The sequence below is a fragment of the Prinia subflava genome, chromosome 13 (genome assembly GCF_021018805.1).
Source record: "Prinia subflava isolate CZ2003 ecotype Zambia chromosome 13, Cam_Psub_1.2, whole genome shotgun sequence".
NCBI classification, from domain to species: domain Eukaryota; kingdom Metazoa; phylum Chordata; class Aves; order Passeriformes; family Cisticolidae; genus Prinia; species Prinia subflava.
This window is the reverse complement of record NC_086259.1, coordinates 13,514,367-13,535,613: the sequence shown is the minus strand read 5'-3', so window position 1 is coordinate 13,535,613 and position 21,247 is coordinate 13,514,367. Positions and strand designations below refer to the sequence as shown.

Here is a 21,247-nt window from a genome sequence, read left to right as displayed (position 1 = left end):
TCTGCTGGAAATGTGGGTTGGATTTCAAGCCTTGGAAACACGGACTCATGAAGGCTTCCTGCTGGTCTCATCTACCTCTCACCACTAGGAAGTGTCACTAAGCAAGCAAGAACAGCCTCCATTTATCATCAGAGAGCCCACCTGATGGCTCCTGTATCAGACTGTCAGCCATGGAGGGGCAAAGGCAGTGGGTTAAGTCACCTGTTTTCACTCCAATTACTCCCCAGAAATTGTCTTGGGTGACAAGGTGGGACTACTGCTATTTCTCTGGCATCTTTCACTTCTCTTTCTTCCCCTAGGTCAAGCACATCCATTCCCAGAGGTCTGTGAAGAAGACAGTTTAGCAGCTGTCCATAAGCTGGGCTGCTATGCTGCTGGAAGTATTTTAGGAGAAAAGTTCTCTTTACCTATTTGCTGGCTAGCTCACATAGTTAGAGATCTTGCAATTTTAATGTAAGGACACTTCAGCCCAGGATCCGAGATGAAGACAGGGCATCTCAGAAGGAATACAGGACATTCACCAGCACAGAGCTGTGCATTGCTGGTATTACAGTATGTGAATTTTCCAGCTTTCCTGGAGAGATGTTACAGTCTACAAAGCCCTTGAACCAACATCTGCAAGCCTTGCCTCCACTCAGAACTGTGAAGAAGTCAAACCTAGTTACTGGCAGAGCTAACCTCTGTCACACCTGCAGTACATTTCAGTAACCAATGGACACCTAATCCATGTAGCAGGATGCTCTGCCTAAGCAGGAGTAAGTATCTTGGATTTTGCCTTATTTGCAAGCTATCTGGGATAGACTGAGCAGGGGAGGGGCCTGCTGTTCTTAATGTTGAAGAATGCTGGAACCAGCTTGATCACACTATCCCAAATCAGACCCATCACAGGGATAGGTAAGGCTAATGCTTCCTCACCAAGGTTGGCATCAACAGGGATGTGAAAGCCCTGGTACGGAAGGGAGAGGCAGATGTTTACAGAAGAAGAAACCAAAGAACTGATAGCATCTTACTCAAAAATAAAGCATGTTCTGTTGAGCAGGCAGGACAACATTTTATCTAAAATTGTGTGACTGACAGTTAACCACTCCATACCATAAAGACCAGTCCCAATTTTAAATGGTAAACATTTTTAACACACCTCCCTTAGGTGTGTGTGAAGATCCTCACCTTGGGTGGGGACACCCCTCAAGGTCACTCCTCAAAGCTGAGTGAGAGAGATTTGCCCATGGCCATTGCTATGGGTGGACATCAGTGTCTACCTGATAATTACTGATTAATTATTTGATAAATAATGATAATTAATTGATAAATATTGATAATTATTTGATATTATTTATTTAATAATCAGTGCACTGTATTACTAGTTTTAATTTTCTATATTGTGTGGTAAATAATTTTGATTAAGGCCTTTTTAGTCTAATGAGTATCATTATATTCATCAATTTAAATAAATTTAAGAATTTAAATTCATATTTTATTCATATTAAATAATTGGTTTGCCATCATTAATTCTGTGGAACGATTTGTATCAAGGTTCAGTTACACCTATATAACAATTTTAAACCCTTGTGACTCCCTTGGGTGGGTCTCTCAGACAACCTTTGTCCATTCTGTCCATGACACATCCTGCCCTGCAGATTGCACGTTCCCAAGCTCCTGAGGCAGGGCTGTGGCTCTGCCTGGGCAACTGGACCAGACACTCACCAATTCCCTTGTGGGGATCAGGAGGACACGAGACAAACTTCAGAACCTCAGCCCGCTTCTCTCGCAGGCCCCAGCGATAAAGGATTTCTCCATAGCACTTCTTAAAGTCATCAAATTGCTGAGTGTTGGCAGGATCCAGCAGCCTAGAGGAACAAACAGGTTTGTAATTGATCAACTCTCAGAGACTCTGGTTGCAATCCTCTTTCCAGCGACAGCTAGGCAACCAGCTCACACTGCTGGAAATGCAGCAGGGCACTTCCCACAGGTTGCTGAAACATTGCTGAACACAAACTGCTCTGGCCTTGACTTGTTCTACACTCCAGGGTGCACACTCCGTGGGTGGACTGTCCTTTGGGGCCTATTAGGGATATACAACGTGTAATCCCAGCAGCGTTGATCTGCAGGGTGGAACTTCAAGTAATTTTGTGAATGACAAGGTCTAGGGGCAGGTGTGGTACTGCAGAGCACCGAGACAGACCTGGCCATTGAGTTCCACGTGAGTGAGACACAAGTAAGGCATCTCTGAATATCCCTGAGGCACATGATAACCTACCTTTTGTTTTTCTCATGCTGGTCCTTCTCCCGCTCCCGATGATCAGGGTACATTAGGTTTCCGTAGCGGAAGTCATCTGGAGAAGACTCGCACCAGGGAGTGGAGGTCTGCTCTGTGTCTTTGTTTGCTGCAAACACCAAGAAGCTGTGAGTGCATCTCCTTCCCCAAAACTGGAGTCAGGAAGGGACATGAAAGACCACAGGTTTGCACCCCCGTGTTTCAGTCCAATCTCTGTCCTACCACCCTCTGCATTCCAACAAACACTGCCCTGCCTCCAAGAACTAAGTGCCAGCCTCTACTTGCCAAGTGCTTCCACAACACTTTTGGTGATATGACTTGATGGGGATCACCAGGCAAAGAAATATGATGTGGGGGAATCCCTTTTGCCTTCTGCTTTAGACAAAAAATAATTGGGCAATCAATCCCAGGGAGTTTGCTTGGGAACATTTCCCAGGCGGACCTGAGTTCCTCTTTCCTAGACAGGGAGGAAGGACTCTCATCACCAGGACTGCTGTTACGTAAAGGGGCCTCTGCATGCAAGGTAATGCCCTGGGGGCAGGGAGATGACTGCTAATAACTTCTACAGGAGATTATCCACTCCCCTAACCCCCATCCTCTTCTCTCCTCTTCCCCATGTCACACGTGCCTTGATATCACACTGAGAAGTTACAGGGCTGATGCTGCTCCAGGCTGTGTATATCACCAGGAATCTGCCAAAAGCTTCAACTCTGACACCAGAGTACCCCTTTGTCATCTTTGTCACAGTGAAAAACCTCTGTGGATATTCACAGCACAAAGAAGCCAGTCCTTCCAACCGCTGCATTTTTTCCAGTGAGAGAAGAAAGCCCAGCACTGCTTTTCCCCTCAAATCCTGTGGAATTAGCCAGCTGATGATATTTTGAGGTGGTGTTTAATACTCGTTGAATGAAGTATCTACTGAAGCCAGAGGGTGCAGGACTGCAGGAGCCTCGACACAGATACTGCAAGGCCTGCTCACTTCCAGCCATGGAGTCACACCATACTGGCCAAACCCCACAGTGCTGCTCTGGCACCTCTGCAATTACAGCCAGTACTAACTCCCTCTTTTCCCCACCATCAGAGCCATCTCAAACCTTGGCCAGAAGGGCAGGAGATTCCTTTATTTACTAGCCAGGTCTCATACCTATGCTCCAGCCTCCAGTGCCAATTCCAGGATCTGACATGCTGGAACAGGAGCCAGAGGAAGTAAAGCTGGGCTGTTGAGGGGGAAAGGAGAACACATCATGTTATCTATGTGAGAGACAATCAGAGATCTCCAAGACAAATGGGAAAGAAATGGCAATCATACGTATCGGCTGTGGGAGGCCAGGTTGGAGGCACGCTGAGGAAAGGGGACACAAGAGTTGGGGCACCCCTGGAGCCTGGACTGGGCTTCAAACACACTGCAGAGCATGGCCAGGGTCTGTACATCATGGAGCTGTGAGTAATGAGCCAGCCTGGGAAATGAAAAAGACAGTGTGAGACTTCAGTAGCAAAACCATTAAGATTCCAGGGCAGCTAATTTCAAGCCTGGGTTTGGGTGTCATGACTGCCCACAGGAGATATGTGCACTGAGGGACTGGGTTGGTTTTTCTGTCACATCTTTGAGGAGCCAAGTTCTCCTTCAGAAAACACTCATGCCCTAACTGGTGGGAGAAAGATGGGAGCTCTGGGAACTCAGCAGTACTTGGGCTCTGATGTAATGCTGGAGCCATTAGACCCACTCCCAGCCACAACATTTTTGTGACAAAGCCCTCTGGGTGCAAGCATCCTGCACCTGGATCACAAGGCAAAAGGCTGCTGCAGGTTTTCTAGAAGGCTAGGAAATTTCCAGTTTCCTCTGAAGGCTGAGAGTGATAAAGAACAACCTGTGCTGTGCTCCCACTGCTGCCATGCAGCAGGAGAGAGCTCGGCCAAGCACCAGTATGGAAAGCACAGCACACAAATCCTGCACTTCCAAATAGCGTGGATTGAAAAATAATATCAGTTACTAATTATGTGCCCTCCTGAGCAGATTCACCACCTGGAAGACATTTGTAGCTAACACCTGGTTTTGACGCCACTGCAGCAACTTCCCAGTAAAGCTAGGTGATCGCAGGGAATCTGAAAGTGGAAAAAAAAGATGCTGCACCAACAGACTCGTTCAGTGGGGAACAGGAAACCCAAATCTCCACGTCAGGCAGTGTGGGTATGGAAAGCAGAGCTCCACCTGTGCCTGGCCTATTGCTCAATGCTGGCCAAGGAAGACCTGAGTGATAGGTAGAAGGTCAAGGGCTGCCTCCCGTATGCCAGAAACACATTTGGAGTTTCCCTTCGTGATGCATCACAGCCTTGAGATGGGAAAAGAATCCATGCTGTGGCACTACCTCAAATCTGAAATGAACCCTTACACATAGATAGTTATGGAAGGCTCTGCTTCAGCAACCATTCCCCAACCCCTCCCCAGCATTCAGACACGTACAAGGACTCCAGTAATTGACGTCCAAATGGATGTTGTGCCCAAGGTATCTCTAAATCTGGGTCAGACTTCGGTCCAAGACAGAGATCAGTGGCTACCATGGCCAGTGACCAAACCTGGCAGACAGGAAGGAAAAGCAGCAAAGCTATAATTAGGATTAACCACACTCCCAGGGCATAGGTGTGCACAAATTCACACATAGACAGACAGATAATAATGGAGTTTGTCTGTTTGTGTTTGGTTTTTTTTTTCTCCCCTGACAGCAGGGAACAGTTTCGGTCTCTGTGCCACAGATAATATAGAGAACAACATAAAACCAAAGCTTTCCCTGTCCCACCTGCTTTGTGTTTGAGTTAAACACAAAAGGAGAACAGTCTATAGTCTATTAGTGTGTTTCATATTCACAGGCCTCAAAAGGGTTTAGATTAGATACAGTTCTTGGGTTCAGAGATGTCTGGTGGCAGAAAGTTTACTGGTAAATCATTACTTGCATGTGAAGTATCCTTTCATTAGTGCTGTTACTGAGCATTATTCTCCTAATGCAGCCTGGCACAGACAGGACACTGCCTTTTCTGGTTCAGAAGTTTAACCACTTCACATGAAATTTCTCCTTCATTTATCATCTTCTACTCTGAAAATGGTTCTATCTTGTCAGCCTCTATACCACTGATCTAGGAATGTTTTTTCTGCTGTGCCTTTAAAAATGAGACAGAATATTCCAGGGAAAAGGAAAGTTCCTAGTTTAGCATGAAAAAAAAGAGCACGAAAGGAAAAAGAGCATGGTGCTAAAAAACCAGCAGAAATTAGAGAACTGACAACATGGACAATAAAGAAAAACCACATGCTACAAGTACAAAGAACAAACAGCCAGAAAAAGTAGTCCCAAAACTGCTCCCCCTGAAAGAGACAAAGTGACACAAAAGAAACTGAAACAAGGACTGGGCTGAGTAAGAGAATGCACAGAAAGGAAACAGGAAATATGCCACTTCCTACACTGCTACAGAGCACATCAAACCCGTAACTTGCAACTCAAGCCTGCATGTCTGCTGTGAGCTGTACAGGCTGGAGTCACATGGGACAGGGAAAACCAAGTTATCTCAGAGAAATCTTGCTGAAGTTACTCCACCCAAACTCTGGTCCAATGTGGACAAACCAGACTGCAAGAGGAAGAACAGACAAAGGGGAACTAGACCTACTTTCTCTCTGCTGGTGTCACAGAGCCCACCAAGAAGCAAGACAACAGCTTCAGTCAGCTTCTGCTTAGATCAGGTAAGCCTGTGCATGTTGCCTGTCCAGCTCTAGGAAGAGCCAAATGCTGAGATGTGCACAGCTCCTGTGGCACTGCCAATTCCCATCTCTTGCAGGTGCTGCCATGTCCTGTCAAATGTTCTGCCTGTTGCAGTGGACTAATCACAGGGAAAAGCATGGGCCACAATAGCCATTTTTCTCCTTTTTTTAGGTGAAGGCAAATAGCCAGCCCCATTTTAGGGCCCCTGGGCCCAGGCTCTCTTGGGAGAAGATAGCTGCAGTTAGTACCCAGTGCCAGCACAGATGAATGCCAAACAATGGGAACAATTACATAAGTATGAAAAAAATTATGGAACAAAATGCTGACAGCAGCTAGGCAACTCTGTGCACAGTTACTCCATTTGATGACTCAAAAGCAGGCTGCATTCCTCACTTTGCCTACAGGAATTCCTGGAAAAATGTGTTTCGTTCACTTTGGCAAAGGGCATAAAAGAATCTGTGTGCAGTCCTGGGAAGGAATCTCTCAATGCCGGGAGTCAGCGAGGTGGGGAGCACCTTGGCAGCCGTTCACAGGCCTGGTTCACCAACCAGAGGCTCCCTGAGAGAGCTGCTGAACCCCAGTGGCCTTTTGGATGTCAGTGACAGCACAAGCCATTGGAGGGTAGCCCAGCATGCTGAGGAAGGGGTCTGATTCCAGGGCATACCTGTACGAGATCCCTCCGCCCCACAGCCAAGGCTGAGGCAGCATTCTTCTGGCAAGTCTCCTGGATGTTATTCACATTCAGTCTGAAAAGAAAGGAGGTATCTCAGCTCTGAGTAACTGCCATCTTCCTCCCACTATTCATTTTTGCTAATACAGCACACACCAAGTCAAACTCCACACTAGCTGGGATTGATTCTAAGCAACACCATTTCCAAGAGCATATCAGACCAAACTTCTGCCAGGGTATTGTGAAGTCCAGAATCATTCTTGTCCCTAAAAGCTGGTGCCGTTGGCTACATGTTCCTGTTCCCATTCAGCCCATCAGTCTGCCCTGGCTGACTCAGAGGGAGATGGGGGCACACTGGGAGGAACCAGGCTGGCTGGGGGATAACACACCCACAGTGTGAAGCCTTGACAGGCTGGCAAGGTGGGCTGAGGAAACCCACGTGTGCTTTTCCGCCTGTTAACAGAAACCTTCCCAACACTTCAACTGCGTGAGATTTTTACAATACATGGAAAAGGGTCAGGCTGTTTACACAAGATGTCCCAAGAAGGAAGGTCCAACAGGATTTTTAAAGGAATATTCTTTTTAATAACATAGAAAGAGAGAGAAAGAAGGGTTTTTTCCCTCTCTTTCTTTCCTCAGAAAGGAAACCTGCTTCTTTCCTGAATGTCCATAGACTGGAAATTCTGTTAAGGACCAGCCAGTATTACCAAAGCTAAGAAAGAAAAAAATCAGGAACAGAGGTTTTGTAACCATGTGATTTAGAAAGTCTGGAAAAGGGCAGCCCTTTGTTAAAATAAAACTGAAACCAACACCAACACAAAAATGCCCACAGAACTCCATCCTTTCCATTAACCCATAACAACTTGCAGAACAGACCTGACGTACAACCAAGTGGGAACACATCAAATACTTCTGAAATTAAAAAGCTTTATGAGTTATTAATAGTTTTACAGAATGAAAATGTGCATTTACTGAGATTTTTAAGCCTGTGCATTTAACATGAGATTTGAAAAGTAATTTCTACAGATAATTTCTCTCTTTAGCAGGTTAAAATCTGAACCTGTAACACTTGTAGTGACAATGCTGAAGCACCACTTCAAACTCTGTTGATCACATCTCATCACAAATTTCTTCCCTCACACTTTTCAGATCTACAGGAAACAGGTCCCCTCTCATAAGCAGAGGGATACCAAAAAAGCAGTGAGGCAAGAACAGAGGAAGAAAGTAGAGAAACATTCACAGATCCATGCTGACTGATGTCAGAATTAAAGCACAGCAATGCTAAAGACAGCTCCTTTCACTTGGGAAAGGATGACAGCCCACACGCACTCACATGTAGAGCTCTCCCAGCAGTTTGTGGACAGGCAGCAAGCAGGAAATATCTTGGATAATAACTTTCCCAGCAGCTTTGATAGGTCGGTTGTTGGCATCTGTCCCCTCTCGTTTGCTTTTCCACCTCCTTGATTTCTGCAGAATGAATGGCAAAGCGTTACTGGGGAAGAGGACAGTGGGCTGCTTGGGACAGGGAACAAAGCACTAGGGTCAGGAATAATGCAAGCAGCACCCAAACCTGCCTTTCAGAAGGCTCTGTGTTACCCTGGAAAACATTCATGACATGCCCAGGAGAACAAGCACCTCCATCTGTAGGAAGTGAAAAGCAGGTCAAGGCAGCGAGCTCAAGGTCAAACTCACTCAAAAGTATTTTGTGAGTTTCCCTGTGAAAGCCAATAATAGAATAAATCAGCATTGGGATGCCAATCAAACCTAGGCAAGTTTGGCAGGAGGACCATTCAATTCTCATTCTCTGGGAACCCTTTGCAGATAGACCACTGCTGACTTCAGCCAGTGTCAGCACAGAGACATGCTGGAGGCAGCTGCTGCTCGACCTTTGCCTCAGGGCAAGCCCACAGCTCCAGACTGTCTCTGGGTCTGCCCTCTCAGGGTGAGAACAGCCCTCTCTGCTCAGTGCCAGCACAGGGCTCCCACCTCCTGCTTTATCAACAGCTTCAAACAAACAAATGGCAGATGATAAAGCAGGGCCCAAGTTTTCCTAGCAAGGATCCCTAGCTACCATGCTCATAGCTACTTACAGCTGGCTCAGGACATAAGATGGGGGAGAAGAAAGGAGAGGAACCAACAGAAGGGAACAGAAGCCAAGATTCCCAAATACTCCCTGTAATAGATACAAAGGCCATCTTAACGCCAAGCTGCATAAAGCTACCTTGGCTGTGTAAAATACTGTAGAGTATTTGTCTGGTATCCTGACCTCTTCCAGCTCCTTGCTCTAGGAGAGTGAGGCGGAGCCATGAGAGGATGTTTAGCAGCACGACAGGCAGAAGGCACTGGAGCTCTACTGAAGGAAGCACTGGCTGCTAGGCAGGGTTCCAGTGCTTTGCAATGCTGCTCTCTTATGGCGTGTTCCCTCACTGCCACACAGAGCCGATGACCCGATGGAAGCGCCTGGTCATGCTGAGTTAGGGAGGCTCTCCTGGGGCACTCATGTTGGGGCTTCCCACACATCTCATCAAAGCAGAGCAGCCCCCCTCTCAAGGGGCCAGCAAGGCAGCCCTGTGCTGATGGCTCTGCAAGGCAGACACAGCTCACACAGGCTCACACTGGTGCTCCTAAAGAGCAGACTGGGATACAGGAAAGGCAGGACTCGGACCTGCAAGCAGGGTCACCTTTACCGTGGGCGTGAGGCCAGCTCCAGGATGGCTGAGTGCCAAATAACTTTTGACCATGACCATGCAGTCCTGTGAGAACCTGGACAGGCTTATCAAGCACTAAATGTCCTTAAAAAACTACTCATGACCTTAAGAAATGCCACTGCCTGCCTGGCCCAAGCTTAGGCCAGTGTGCTGAGGAGGTCTTGCCATGCTGAGCATACTAGTAACACATGCCACAAGAAGCAAAAAGGATGAGCTCCTGAAGCTTCTCTGAACACTGCACAGCTGAGTATCAGAGGCTCCAGCTTGACTGTAGGTGAAGAAGGCATTTCAGCCTCAAAGGAGGCGCAAATGGGGTTTTCCTGGGATGCCCATGTTACACACAGCATCACCCTGATCTTCCACCACTCCCTTGAGTAAAGAGGAGCAGAGGTTGCATGATGCCCAACATTCAGAGGGGTGAAACACTGGTAGGAACAGGTTTGTCAGCATCCAGTGCTCTAGAAAAGCTGACTGACTAGTCCTCTGCCACATCATCTCTTCAAATCCTAATTCATCCAAGAGGAATCTGCCTGCAGTACTTATCTCTCCCCTGAGGCTGAAAAGCACTATGCAGTGGAAGGTGGCTAGAATGGGGTCAGGTGGGAGACCCATCTCTCTTCAGTCCATCAGTTCCTAATCAAGGCACAGTCTGGATCAGCTCTGCCTCTCTTGACGTTGGGCAGGCTAATCCTGTTTTGATAACACCTAAAAGTTTAGCTGCCCTTCCCATGCCGAAGGATGTTGGCTGTATTACAACAAGGTTCCCAAGTACCAGTGGCACCTGTACCTCACTCCCTCTCAGGGCAGCAAATGCTGGCTCCCAGGTGCAGCGAGGAACTGCTGATGTTACCAAAATCAGCACAAGAGTGAAGCTTGGGAGCCCCAGCACAATGACACCCCAGGAGGAAAGAGCTCAGGCACTGTCCTGGAAGGGCTACCAGGCTTCTCACAGCAAAAGCTGTTATTTGTGCTGTGTTTGAGCCAAGGTTTGCAGACACAGAACCACTTTCTGCAGGGCTATCAACAAGAGCTTCTAGAGCCTGGCAGGCAATTTGGAGAACAACGTAAGAACACATCACCTCCTGACCACGTGTAGGCCAGCTGCCCCCAGGACTCACAGTCGATGGAGAGCTCCCTCTGCCCAGTGCTTGGGAACAGATTCAACCTGCTCCTGCCCCCTGCAAGAGCAGACTGAAGAAGCCTCCCAAGAGCATTTTGAGACTAGAAACATGGACAACATACATCATTTTCCACAGGCAGTTTGGTCTTTTTTTTTTTTTTTTGAGAATGACAACAAATGAAGATGAGAATGAAAAAGAGCTCTCATGAATGGTTTCCACTGCTTGCTTTTAGCATATCACCAGACAAATGGAAACACTAAATGTATCAAAACTCCCTGAAGACTTGGACTCAAACCAAAATTGTCCTGTTTTCTTCCTTTTAATTCTGCTTATTTACTGGCAAAAAAGGAAACCCTAATTCTTTACTGGTGCTGCTCCAGGAGTGGAGTTAGTTAATGGCCACAGGCCCTGCCCACTTCCATGCCCACCACTTCCAGCCCCTAAAGTTGTGACAGAAAAAAATCATAAAGCTACATGTAGAGTCACCATTTTAAAAGTCTGGTTTTTTTGCAATTCAGGTTACCTCAGCTACAGCAAGTAAGAGTTTGAAAAAACCCCACAATCAGAAGTATGGGAACCCTCAGAGATGGGGTAAAGTTCATCACCATTGACAGCTGAAGTTCTACTTTGAATCAATAATTGCTGATGTTAATTACAGGAGCAGCTCTCCACAAGGCGGTATTTGAGCGCTTTTAACAGGGATTACCGGAGACAAAGAAAGCTTTAGGTTGGGTTTGTCTGGCCAAGGTCCACCTCCCTCCCATTCCACCTTTTCTCCCAGGAGGAACTCCCACTATGATGTAATCAAAAAGCGTCACCAAGGCTTAGGGGCATTAGTGTAGAGCAGAAAACACATCTCTTCCTAGGGGCTGGAGCACAGGTCAGGATGGGGAGCAGGGAACATAACAGTTGGAGCTGAAGCAGAAATCAACATGCACCAAGCTAGCTGCTGGCAGCTGAAGGACAAAGGCACAGGTCTTCTGCTCTGCCCACGACATTTCTAGCTCTTTCTGAAGCCTAGAATCCATGCCAAGGAGAACTGCATCTACCCAGCTGCTCCTCAGTTTAATGAGAGGAAGATACGACAGAAAATAGCTCCAGTGATAAGTAAATTAAGACTCATCAGTTCCTCAGAGCACGAGAAGGAAAGAAACCAGAGCATTTATGGCAATCATGGGGTTGGAGGTGACAGCAGGGAACAGCACTGAATAATGACTAAAAAAGCCAGCCTGCACCTGCACTACAAAACCCAAGGCTGTAATTTGCTGCAATCTGAGGTGATAACGATGGCAGTAAATGGGTTACATGTAGAAACAGATAGCCCAAGAATAAGCCACCAACTGCTTTGTAGCAACCACCATCATCACTGCATACTCAGCAGCAGGAGTTGCAAAATGCTGCCCGCTTGGAAAGGATGCTGAACGCTTGGGTGTGTGTGCCTTTGGATCCTGCTGAGGTAGGCAGTGCTTTAAGTAGGATCCTGAAATGTGAAGTGCCTATTTCACATCAGCATATGCAAAATCTCAGGGTTTATGGTATAAACTGGCGTTAGTAGGGCAAAGGTAAAGGTTGTGAACAGAAGAGAATGAACTCAATGCCAAGAGATTAAGCTGCAATGTACTAAACAGGTAAACCTGCTCAAGTCAGGTTCAAGCTGCTTCACATATTTATTTTTAATAATAAAATGCACAATTGCTTCCTCCCTGTAGAATGCTCTCCTCCTTTACTTTGAACAACTGCCTACAGATTAACTCCCCCGTGTGGCTCATGCAGCACTGCCTGGATTTTCTCTTCAAAATAGTCTACATTTACTATTTCCAGCACCTCCCACAGTATCAGGCATCTGCCACAAAGGTGCCAAAAGATCCAAGGCCCTTTTGAATCAAGTGCCGCACAGCAGGAATATTTCTGTACAACTTCCATCAATCAATAGCTGGCACCTGCCCTGAAGCACAGGCACTTCATAAGAGGAGGCCAGAAATAAAGAGGAGTTATTGTTTCTTGTAAACTTGCTAAGCTCTTGCTTTCCCAAATACCTTGAGCAATGCTGAGCTCTTCTTCCGGAAGGAAGGCACATGATTTGCAGTAATAACCTGCACCTTTCCTTGTGTATGCATGTCTCTTCACCCTAGGCACTGCTGCCCCCTTCAGAGAGTCAGTTCAGCCTCTTTCAAACGCTATCCACAAATACAATCAATCCTTCAAGGCTTGGACTAACCCCTGTATCCCTTTTAAATATGATCTACAGAAAATTATAACTTTATCACATCACTACTTGCTCTTCCTTCCAGGACAATGGTAAGGGAATTAAACTGTGGCCTTTGTGCTCTACAATTTACCATACAAGCTGGCAAGTTCATTGCCTGGTTTTCTGTCTTTCAGTCTGCTCCTGATTTAAGACAGAACTTCATTTCTTACCTCTGCTGCTCACATATCTTTGCCTCTCCTGCTCACAAGGCTCTTCACAAAAAGCCTTGATGGAGTCAAAGTAAATTACTTCTGGTTTCTTTCACCTATTATTTGCTACTACAGTTTTAGAACTGTTGTAGTTAGGAAAATTTGATCCTATTATACCAAGTTAAATTGGGTGTTACAGGATTCTATTTTATTCCCTGCTGTCTTATGAAGAGATAGCATGAAGGACAGCAGCTGTGAAAAAACAATTGTTCGTGCAGACATTAAGACAAACAGACTTAAAGAGATCATCTTTAAATTGAAATGGAGTTTTCTGAGCTTTATCTATGCTTGGAAGATGAATGATGAAATAGTATTTGCCCACATGTACAGCACAGATTGAGCAATCCTGATATCATCAAGATGTTTATGAATGATGTTGGAGCTTGAGGGACACGTGGACCTGACTATCAGAAAACAACTGTCAAAGCAGACTTGGCAGGGCAGGTGCCAGGAGGAGGGAGTACCTGCCAGGGTAGCTGAAGTGCAACCACTCTAAATAAATGCAGGGTGGTGCAATTCCAAGGGATGGGAGAAGATCACAAGTTAAGAAGAAATTTTATGTTTTGATCCAGGAAATAAGACTGTGATGGATTGCACCGAGAAGTGGCAGTTCATTTTAATGAGATGACGGATTATTGTCAGAAACTCAACCCGTTTGCTTCTTCCTCAGCTCTTAAGTGATCTTCCCTCCCTCTCCAGCAAGGCTTCGTCTTTTCAGAAATCATGTGCTCTAACATCAGTCTCATCAGTTGGTTGATGCTGTATAATAATCACTCAGCTCCTCTGCAGTGGACTCTGTTTCTTGGAGGTTGATCTTTTCTTACACTCCAGATTACCCCTTGGCATCCTTTCCTGACCACAAGGTCAGGTGAAACAGGCGTCCTGTAGGTCAGTAATTGCACCCTGCCTGCTACTGTCTGCTCCTGCCCACTGACACATGAATCTGCTCTTGTGAAGCCCTAGGCCCTGCGTGGAGTGCGAGTGCCCCAGCTCTGTGCAGGTTACTCAAAGGCAGGCAGGTGGCATTTTATTCTTGGGCCCTTGGGCAGAAGACAGGGTCATATCAAGGACAGTATTAGCACAGCACACAGTACCGGGAAGTCGTTAATTGCTTGTATGGACCAACGCCGCCGGGCAGAGCGAGGAGACATCTGTACGCGAAAACATTACACGCAGGAAAAGGGAAGAAAGACACCAAGAAAATTAAAGACAAAGGTAAATAAACTGAAATGAAAAGTGCCCTGAACCAGCAGAGTTAAAGATACTGTTCCCAATGATTCTGGTACACAGCAAACAGTTGCAAACCACAATCCCCACTTTCATCCTCACGCAATTGTACTGCACAGCGTTACCTATGGCTCTGGCAGAGCAAGGGCTGCTGTGTCTCTGCCCAACACCAGCCTCTGTGGAAGGCCTTGGCAAACACAAATCTGAATAAAGTCTTCCACATGGAGTTGTATTACTGCAAGAAGCACTGAACTGCTTCATGTGACCTTGTTCATACCATGAATTGAGCAGAGGACAACACCCAAGTGCCCGCATACCTAAACTCCAAAGTTTTACTCCTCTTGCCTGAAGAGGAAGGCAGCTAAGTGTAAACTGCATCATTTTTAACACGGCTGTCCAGTGCCACGGCACAGGTATCTGCAGGAAGCTAAACAGACTCTCCTGCTTACTCAGATTCCCTTTAACATCCAGCATCCTCGAGAACTTCATTCACTGGAACCTGGTGTAACTGTTCACTTTCATTTTAAACAATAAAACCCATATGTCAGGATATTAGAAGGGATGTAGAGACACTGCTACTTGGCAGGGCCATGTGGGTATTGTCATAATGGAATGAGAAACTCATTCAGATGGAGTGAGCAATCAAATTCACTGATTGTGCAGAATAGCTCCAAATTAGGCTTTCATTTAGCAACTTGAAGATATTTCAGTAGGTACTCGACACAGTATTATCGCAACAAATGGAATCCTTCAAAGCACATTACTGTACACTCACTTGAAAAAAAAGTTTTGTGTACAGATCTGTAAGAGTCATCACAATAAAAAGGGATATTTTGGTCAGGTACAATGTATTTTGCATTTGTTTTCAGCTGATGATAGACAGTCAGGACCATCAACCATGCCTTCAGTCTCTACATCCCCTTGCATCTCACTGCTGGAAGAGCCCTACAGCCAGGAAGCCAAGGCTGGCTGCAGGGCCCCATAGAAAGAGAGAGGAGAGGGCTACAGCCCTGTGCTACAGGTTCCTCCAGCAGGCCTCACAGAGAAGGAGAAAAGAGTTAGTTAAAGGAAATTCAGTACAGTGGAAAAGCAGCAAAACTAACCTCAGTCCCTCCACCAGTTCCCTGATGGGAAGAATTAAGACACCATCCCCAGGTACAGCAAGGCTGAGCTGCCCCCAGGTTCCCACTGGCACAACCCTCTAACTGCAGAGGGAAAAAAACTCCATGGCACCTTCTTTAAGAGACACTCAGGTTCAAAACACTGATGGCATTGGCATGGTACAGATAAAGCTCCTCCTTTCTGCTGACTGCTGTTCTTCAGAGTTTTTTTTTTGAGGAGTGAAAAAGAGGGAGGAAGAAAGGAGGAGTGTGCATATGTGAATAAAAAGTGAGAAAGATATATTTATATGTGTGTGTGTGTATGTATATGTGTATATATATATATATATACACATATTTAAATGAGCACAGAAAGGCTCAGTGCCAGATTTAGTTTCATTTTGGCTTACTAAGGAGCTCTCTGCTGGAATCAGCAGCTCCCCTGCCTTTATGGGAACATGACATCTTTCCTGTCTAGCAATGGGCAAATTCCATTTGTTTGCTAATGGTAGTGGATGCCAGTGGTTGCTACACTGGATTTAAATACTTGGCTATGGCCGATAAATTCAGTTTTGGGGATGAAGTTGTCTGATATCACAGTTTGATGAACATAATTTCAACTTTTATTTAATACAAACATAAAATCCAAGCTTCAGAGCAAGGAGTTAACTAAACTCAGAGTCTGGGCTTTTTAAAACTGTCACAATGAAATAACAAAAATATGTAGCATTGATCTAACAGAGGCCATGACATCAACTCCTGAAGAATCAGAAAACCTCTGCTGAAGGGAGATACAGGCTTTTTGGCTTATTTTTTAATACTATTTCATCTGCAAGAACATTTGAACCGGTTCCCTGCTAGGGTTGTTACATTTATTCCAGCATTCAAGGAGATAGCTCGGCAGGGGAAGGGGAACACAGGCATTTCCCTTGGCTTTCAGCAGACATGGCTGCACACATGCTTTGTTCTCTTGAATTCTTTTACCCTGTGACAAAAATCTTGTTGCCATCAATACAAGGGCTGGGGAGACAGGTCACATGAAATTGCACCAAGCTGGTTCCACATGTTATTTTTAGCCTTGTCTGTCATTTTAGAGAGGCTGTGTGTCGGAGACAAGCCTGCTGCAGAGGACAGAGGTAGCTCTTTAAATAAACTCTCCTACAAAGACTAGGACAGGCTGTAATTCTTGTACCAGGCAGCACCATTTTCTCTTTTCATTAAAAAAAAAAAAAAAAAAAAAAAGTTATGTGGAGGAAAAAAAATATGATGGAGATTCAGAGCTCAGAGTCTTTTGGGGTCTGTATGGGAGCAGAACTTGCACTGGGGACAGGGGCTCTCCTGTAATGATGTCATGTAAGCAGGGCACAGTCCCAGAGATGGGGCTGGCTGTCAGCCCAGCACCACCAGAAAAACAAGACTTCTCTCAATGCCCAGGAAGGACAGATGTTCAAGGCTTTGACTTCCTCTGCTCCCGGGACACAAGTTCCCAAACTCTTCTGCCAGCAGAGTGCAGACAGCCTTTTGCTTTCTGTGGGTTACCTGGAAGCTCTTCACTGCTGCAACAGATTCATGTTCTCTACCTGGACAATGAACAAACTACTCAAATGCCTCAAATTCTGAGACTCTCAGTGGAAGCTTACTGCATTTTTGCAAGGCACTTCACCCCCTGCTAAAGCACAGTTTGTTTCTAATTTGCTCAGCCTATCGCTCCCACAGCATCTGCTCCAGGCACATCAGGCCCTCACAGCTGCTTTACAATTACCCTGTGGTCACCCTACAATTACAACAGGTCTTCCTCACCCACCATGTCCAAGAAAGAAACAATTCCACTCTTCTCCAACGCCTTCTAAACAGGAACAACAGCAAAACCTGCACCTAAACCAGAATTACGTGGCTTGGAAGATCTTCAGAGAATCATGTAAAAATTATTTTTGTTAAAAAAAAAAAAAAGGTTCAAAGGGGCACATATCCCTGAAAGAGACACCTGAAACAGAAATAACCAACCACATCCCATAGTTCAGGAGAGGCTGGCAGTAAGCTGCAGAGAGTCACAACCCTTTGCAGTTATATATCTCAGGGAGTACCCGGAACAGCAAGAGCAGCCTGCATGTACTTATCTGAAGACTACAACTTCTTAAAGGGTGAGATTTTAACCCTACATAATGCAAAAGAAGCCAGTGTAATGCACTGAAGGGAACTGTGATGGTCAGCATAGAGAAACATCAAAACAAGCATGTCATATGCTAGAGAGGATCAGTAAAGAAGTTGCTAATAGGAGATAAATCCATTTGAGAGAGCTGCCTGTAAAAAAAAAAGTCTTTCTGAGAGCAATATAAAGTTTCTGTTACTAGCAATGCTAAATGAAAGGAAAACAGATCATGAAAGCTGAAGTGTTGGGAGCAGTGTTTTGGTCTGGTGCTTACCCTTTCTTTGTAGTAGAAGGAGCTAATGGAGACCTGCTCCTTCTCACTGCGTGTTGGGCTCCCGCTGTACAGGCGCAGGTTACCCGGAGTCTCTGTGCGGATCTTCATCGGCGTGATGAGGCCACTGTGGTACGCTGACAGAGCCGACAGAGACCTGCAGAACAGGGAACTCACTTTCAGGGGCTTTTCCCACCAAAATGTCCTGCAGGCTCTCTGACATCTCCACTAACCCAAACTGTCAGCAATGTTGTGCCACTGTCTCAAAGAGAAATCTCTGCTGAGGCGCTGTGGTGTAAGGGCTCAGGCTCTCTGTGCTGAGGGCACAGCTAACACTAGAGCAGACTAGCTCCAATGTAGAACCTGGTATTTTCCTGCCCCTGACAGCAGCACACCTCAAACGCCACACAGGGCACTCACCTGGGTGTGGGCTCCATCGGGGACACAGCACGGTGCATGGTCATGGGTCTTGTGAAATACACCAGGTACCCTGAGGAGACAGGACATGGCATAAAGATCATGCAGCAAGGAGTAGATCACTCAGGGGAGGTTCAACTTAAACAATCAGATTTCACTGTGTTTCAGAGGCAAGGGGCTGCGTTCTTATCCGCTACCCTTAGTGATCACAAACTAAAAGCAGACCACCACATTCTCTTAACCGAAATCGACTCCCTGCAAACCCACTACAAAGCATGAGGTTTTTGAGATGTTTCTCTCAAAAGCACAATTTCAAGTGGCTTACAGCTGTTAGAGAAAAGACAGGAAAAGAAAATGAGCAAATGCATGCTCATGTTTTACCTCTCCACTAGAACTTGCCCAGCACTGTTACTCCAGAGCTAAGTGAGGTGGTGTTTGACAATGCAAAGAAACCACTGCAGCTTGTACAACTCTTCTTCAACAGGAGAGCCCCAGACATCTGAAGTCAACTCCAAAGCATTCTCTCACAATCCTTACCCCATTTGTTAGCCTCTCAAGTGTCTTCAGCCACTTTCAAGACTTAGCAGGTTTCTCTGAGCCTATTCAATGCAATATTATTCTGTTTTACTTTTGCTTGGGAATTCAATGAGGCCTGTATGGAAAGCAGCTTTCAAAATGTGCTCACACTGGAATGCAGGCAGATCCAGAGAAGGCACGTGTGCATCTGAAACAGCTCAGTGAAACTTAGCAGTTCTTACTCAGATCTTAACCTGATTTTTAATGATCTTTACCCTCTATGCGCTCTCCTGGAAACCTGGATGTGATTGTACCCCATCTCCCATTTAGGAGAAGTTTCTTAATGACCTTGGGAAAGCTATTTTGATAAATGAAAGAGTGTAGAATGAGAAAAGAGTGGTTAGTAATATGAATATGGTTTCAGCAAGGGCTAAGTTCAACCCCAAATCACAGGAATTTTGTGAATACCGGGTGCCAGAATACACCCAGTAATGTGATGCTGGTAGGAGAGAACTAGGCAAGGAAAACAGCTATTCCCAGTGTTCTATAAAAAGAGATCTGTCAATGCCTCTGACATGCTACAAGCCAAAGGTTATCTCTTCAGCTAGCCCTGCATTTCCAAATCCTAAAGCACCACACGCAACCCCAACTGTGAACAGTTGCTAGCTAGTCTCATCTCTAAATTTACAGTAATATCACTACTTTAACACCATTCCTTACTCCTGGCATGGCATGATCAAAACCTCATCATATTCAGAGGCAAGTGTTCCCCAAGACATCTAAAAGGACCATTCCCCAGGTACTGTTTTAATGTATCAGTGACAGGGCTGACCTGCACCACAGAACCTGGCTCCAGAGGTCCGTGGAAATGGGATGTTGGAGTCCTGGTAGGAGCCATAGGCATTGGAGACCCGAGCAAACGTGGGCAAGGGGGGTGTTACAGAGTTGGACAGAGCGTAGGGATTGCTGGACGTGCTGTCCTCTTGGTTCTGGAACAGAAATTACCCAAGGTCACATTCCTGCTGCACAGGAGAGAAATCCAGCCAGAGCATTGGACATGGCAGTGCCAAGCAGCCTCACAAGAGGTGCTCATCCCTTGAGCCAGAACAGACCAAGCTCAGAGCACAGTCACTGCTTCAACTGCAAAGGCACTTGCAGGCACATTTGCCTTTGAGGAAAAGGCTTCCCTGGCTGCTTGTCCAGAGACTTCTCTCCCACCATAACCATGTTGAAATGCAGAGCTTAACCTGAGGAGGAACAGGAGGAAACTATACAGGCATCTGACCTTCAGACTCTGGATATGACTCTCGAGACAGCCAAGTTGAGCTGAACATGATACCTCAATGATGCACAAAATCTCATTGATTGGGAATACCACACAACTGTGGGGTGTCAAACACAGGCTGGGAGTCTTCAAGTGAGGAAGGCAGGTGGTGTGAATTACTGGGGGACCTTAGGACTATCCACAGAAATTCTGGCAGAAATCTGTATTTATTTGGATAAAGAATACTACAGCTTCAGTCTAAAGGAATTCTTTGAAAGCAGTGGTGCCTTGAGTCAACAGATTTCCATACAGCAGAGAAAGTTCCCACTCTTATAATATTACTGCTGAAACCAAGCAGAATCAAGCCTTCATATGTAAAAAAAAAACCCAGCCCTTTATTTGTGATGAATAAACAAAACCTCTCAGAAAAGAAACCTGAGGAGACTCTCCAATCTTTCCCTGAATGCTAAAAACACCCCCTCCAGTACACTTCACCCACACAAAGACCTAATACCTGACACTGGGATGCTGAGTAGGTATCACAGATCTCTCAGCTAAGAGCAGAGTGTGACTTGGATTTATCTGCAGTATCATCCCTACAAAACCTCAGCAGAAGGCTGCAGAAAAAAACCCAGATTTTCACAGTTTGGAGGCTTTTTCAGAGAAGAAAACAAAACCCCTAGAATAGGACTAGCAGGATCCTTGACTAAAACTGAGGAGGTAAAGACATCTGCCACTGCCTTTCAGACAAGAATGAATCCATCAACAACCTGAGGTCTCTTATGTTCCCTCACAGATGATAACCATGCCCTGGCAGTCAGTGAAATGTACGCTGAGCTGGGAAGCTACCATGCACCACTAAGATTCTCCAATCTCCTGTCACTCCTGGTAACCTGGATATCCGAGTTCCCCAAAGCAGCAAACCTTCAGGGCCTCATTTGTGGAAAACAAAACACATCTAATCATCCGCCCAGCTCTCTTCAACATTAACCAGAAGTGCTCACACAAATGTAATGGCCAGTCACAGGGGTCTATTTACACAACTAACGAGGCCAGACTCTCACTGACTGCAGAGTCAGAAGTGTGGGACATGGGGAAAGACAACAAACTAGGGCAGAGAGCCCACGCAGTTCTCCCTACCACGACAGACTCCAGCCAGGAGACCAGCTGACGCAGGCAAGGCTCCAGGCAGCTCTGGTTCCGCTTCACTTTCTGCAGGGAAGTGTCTTTCAGTATCTGGAATACATACAAGATGCAGTTTGAATCATGGTTTCCTCCACACTATGTCCACATCCTTTTTGTCTGCAGAGCTTAGATGCCAGGACC

At 45.9% G+C, this 21,247-nt stretch overlaps 1 protein-coding gene across 3 annotated transcripts in view; it reads right to left on the bottom strand.

The window, feature by feature from the left end:
• Positions 1-21,247, bottom strand: part of WDR59 (WD repeat domain 59) — a 49,049-nt gene that overhangs the window by 1,937 nt on the left and 25,865 nt on the right. For all 3 annotated transcript variants that reach the window (XM_063411032.1, XM_063411030.1, XM_063411031.1), the window contains exons 15-25: positions 21,062-21,157; positions 19,490-19,646; positions 18,145-18,214; positions 17,728-17,881; positions 8,025-8,158; positions 6,686-6,767; positions 4,737-4,849; positions 3,585-3,732; positions 3,420-3,492; positions 2,258-2,384; positions 1,705-1,847 (exon numbers count right to left, since the gene is read on the bottom strand). In XM_063411032.1, coding sequence (XP_063267102.1) covers positions 1,705-1,847; positions 2,258-2,384; positions 3,420-3,492; positions 3,585-3,732; positions 4,737-4,849; positions 6,686-6,767; positions 8,025-8,158; positions 17,728-17,881; positions 18,145-18,214; positions 19,490-19,646; positions 21,062-21,157 — 1,297 coding nt within the window. The remainder of the gene's footprint in view (positions 1-1,704; positions 1,848-2,257; positions 2,385-3,419; positions 3,493-3,584; positions 3,733-4,736; positions 4,850-6,685; positions 6,768-8,024; positions 8,159-17,727; positions 17,882-18,144; positions 18,215-19,489; positions 19,647-21,061; positions 21,158-21,247) is intronic.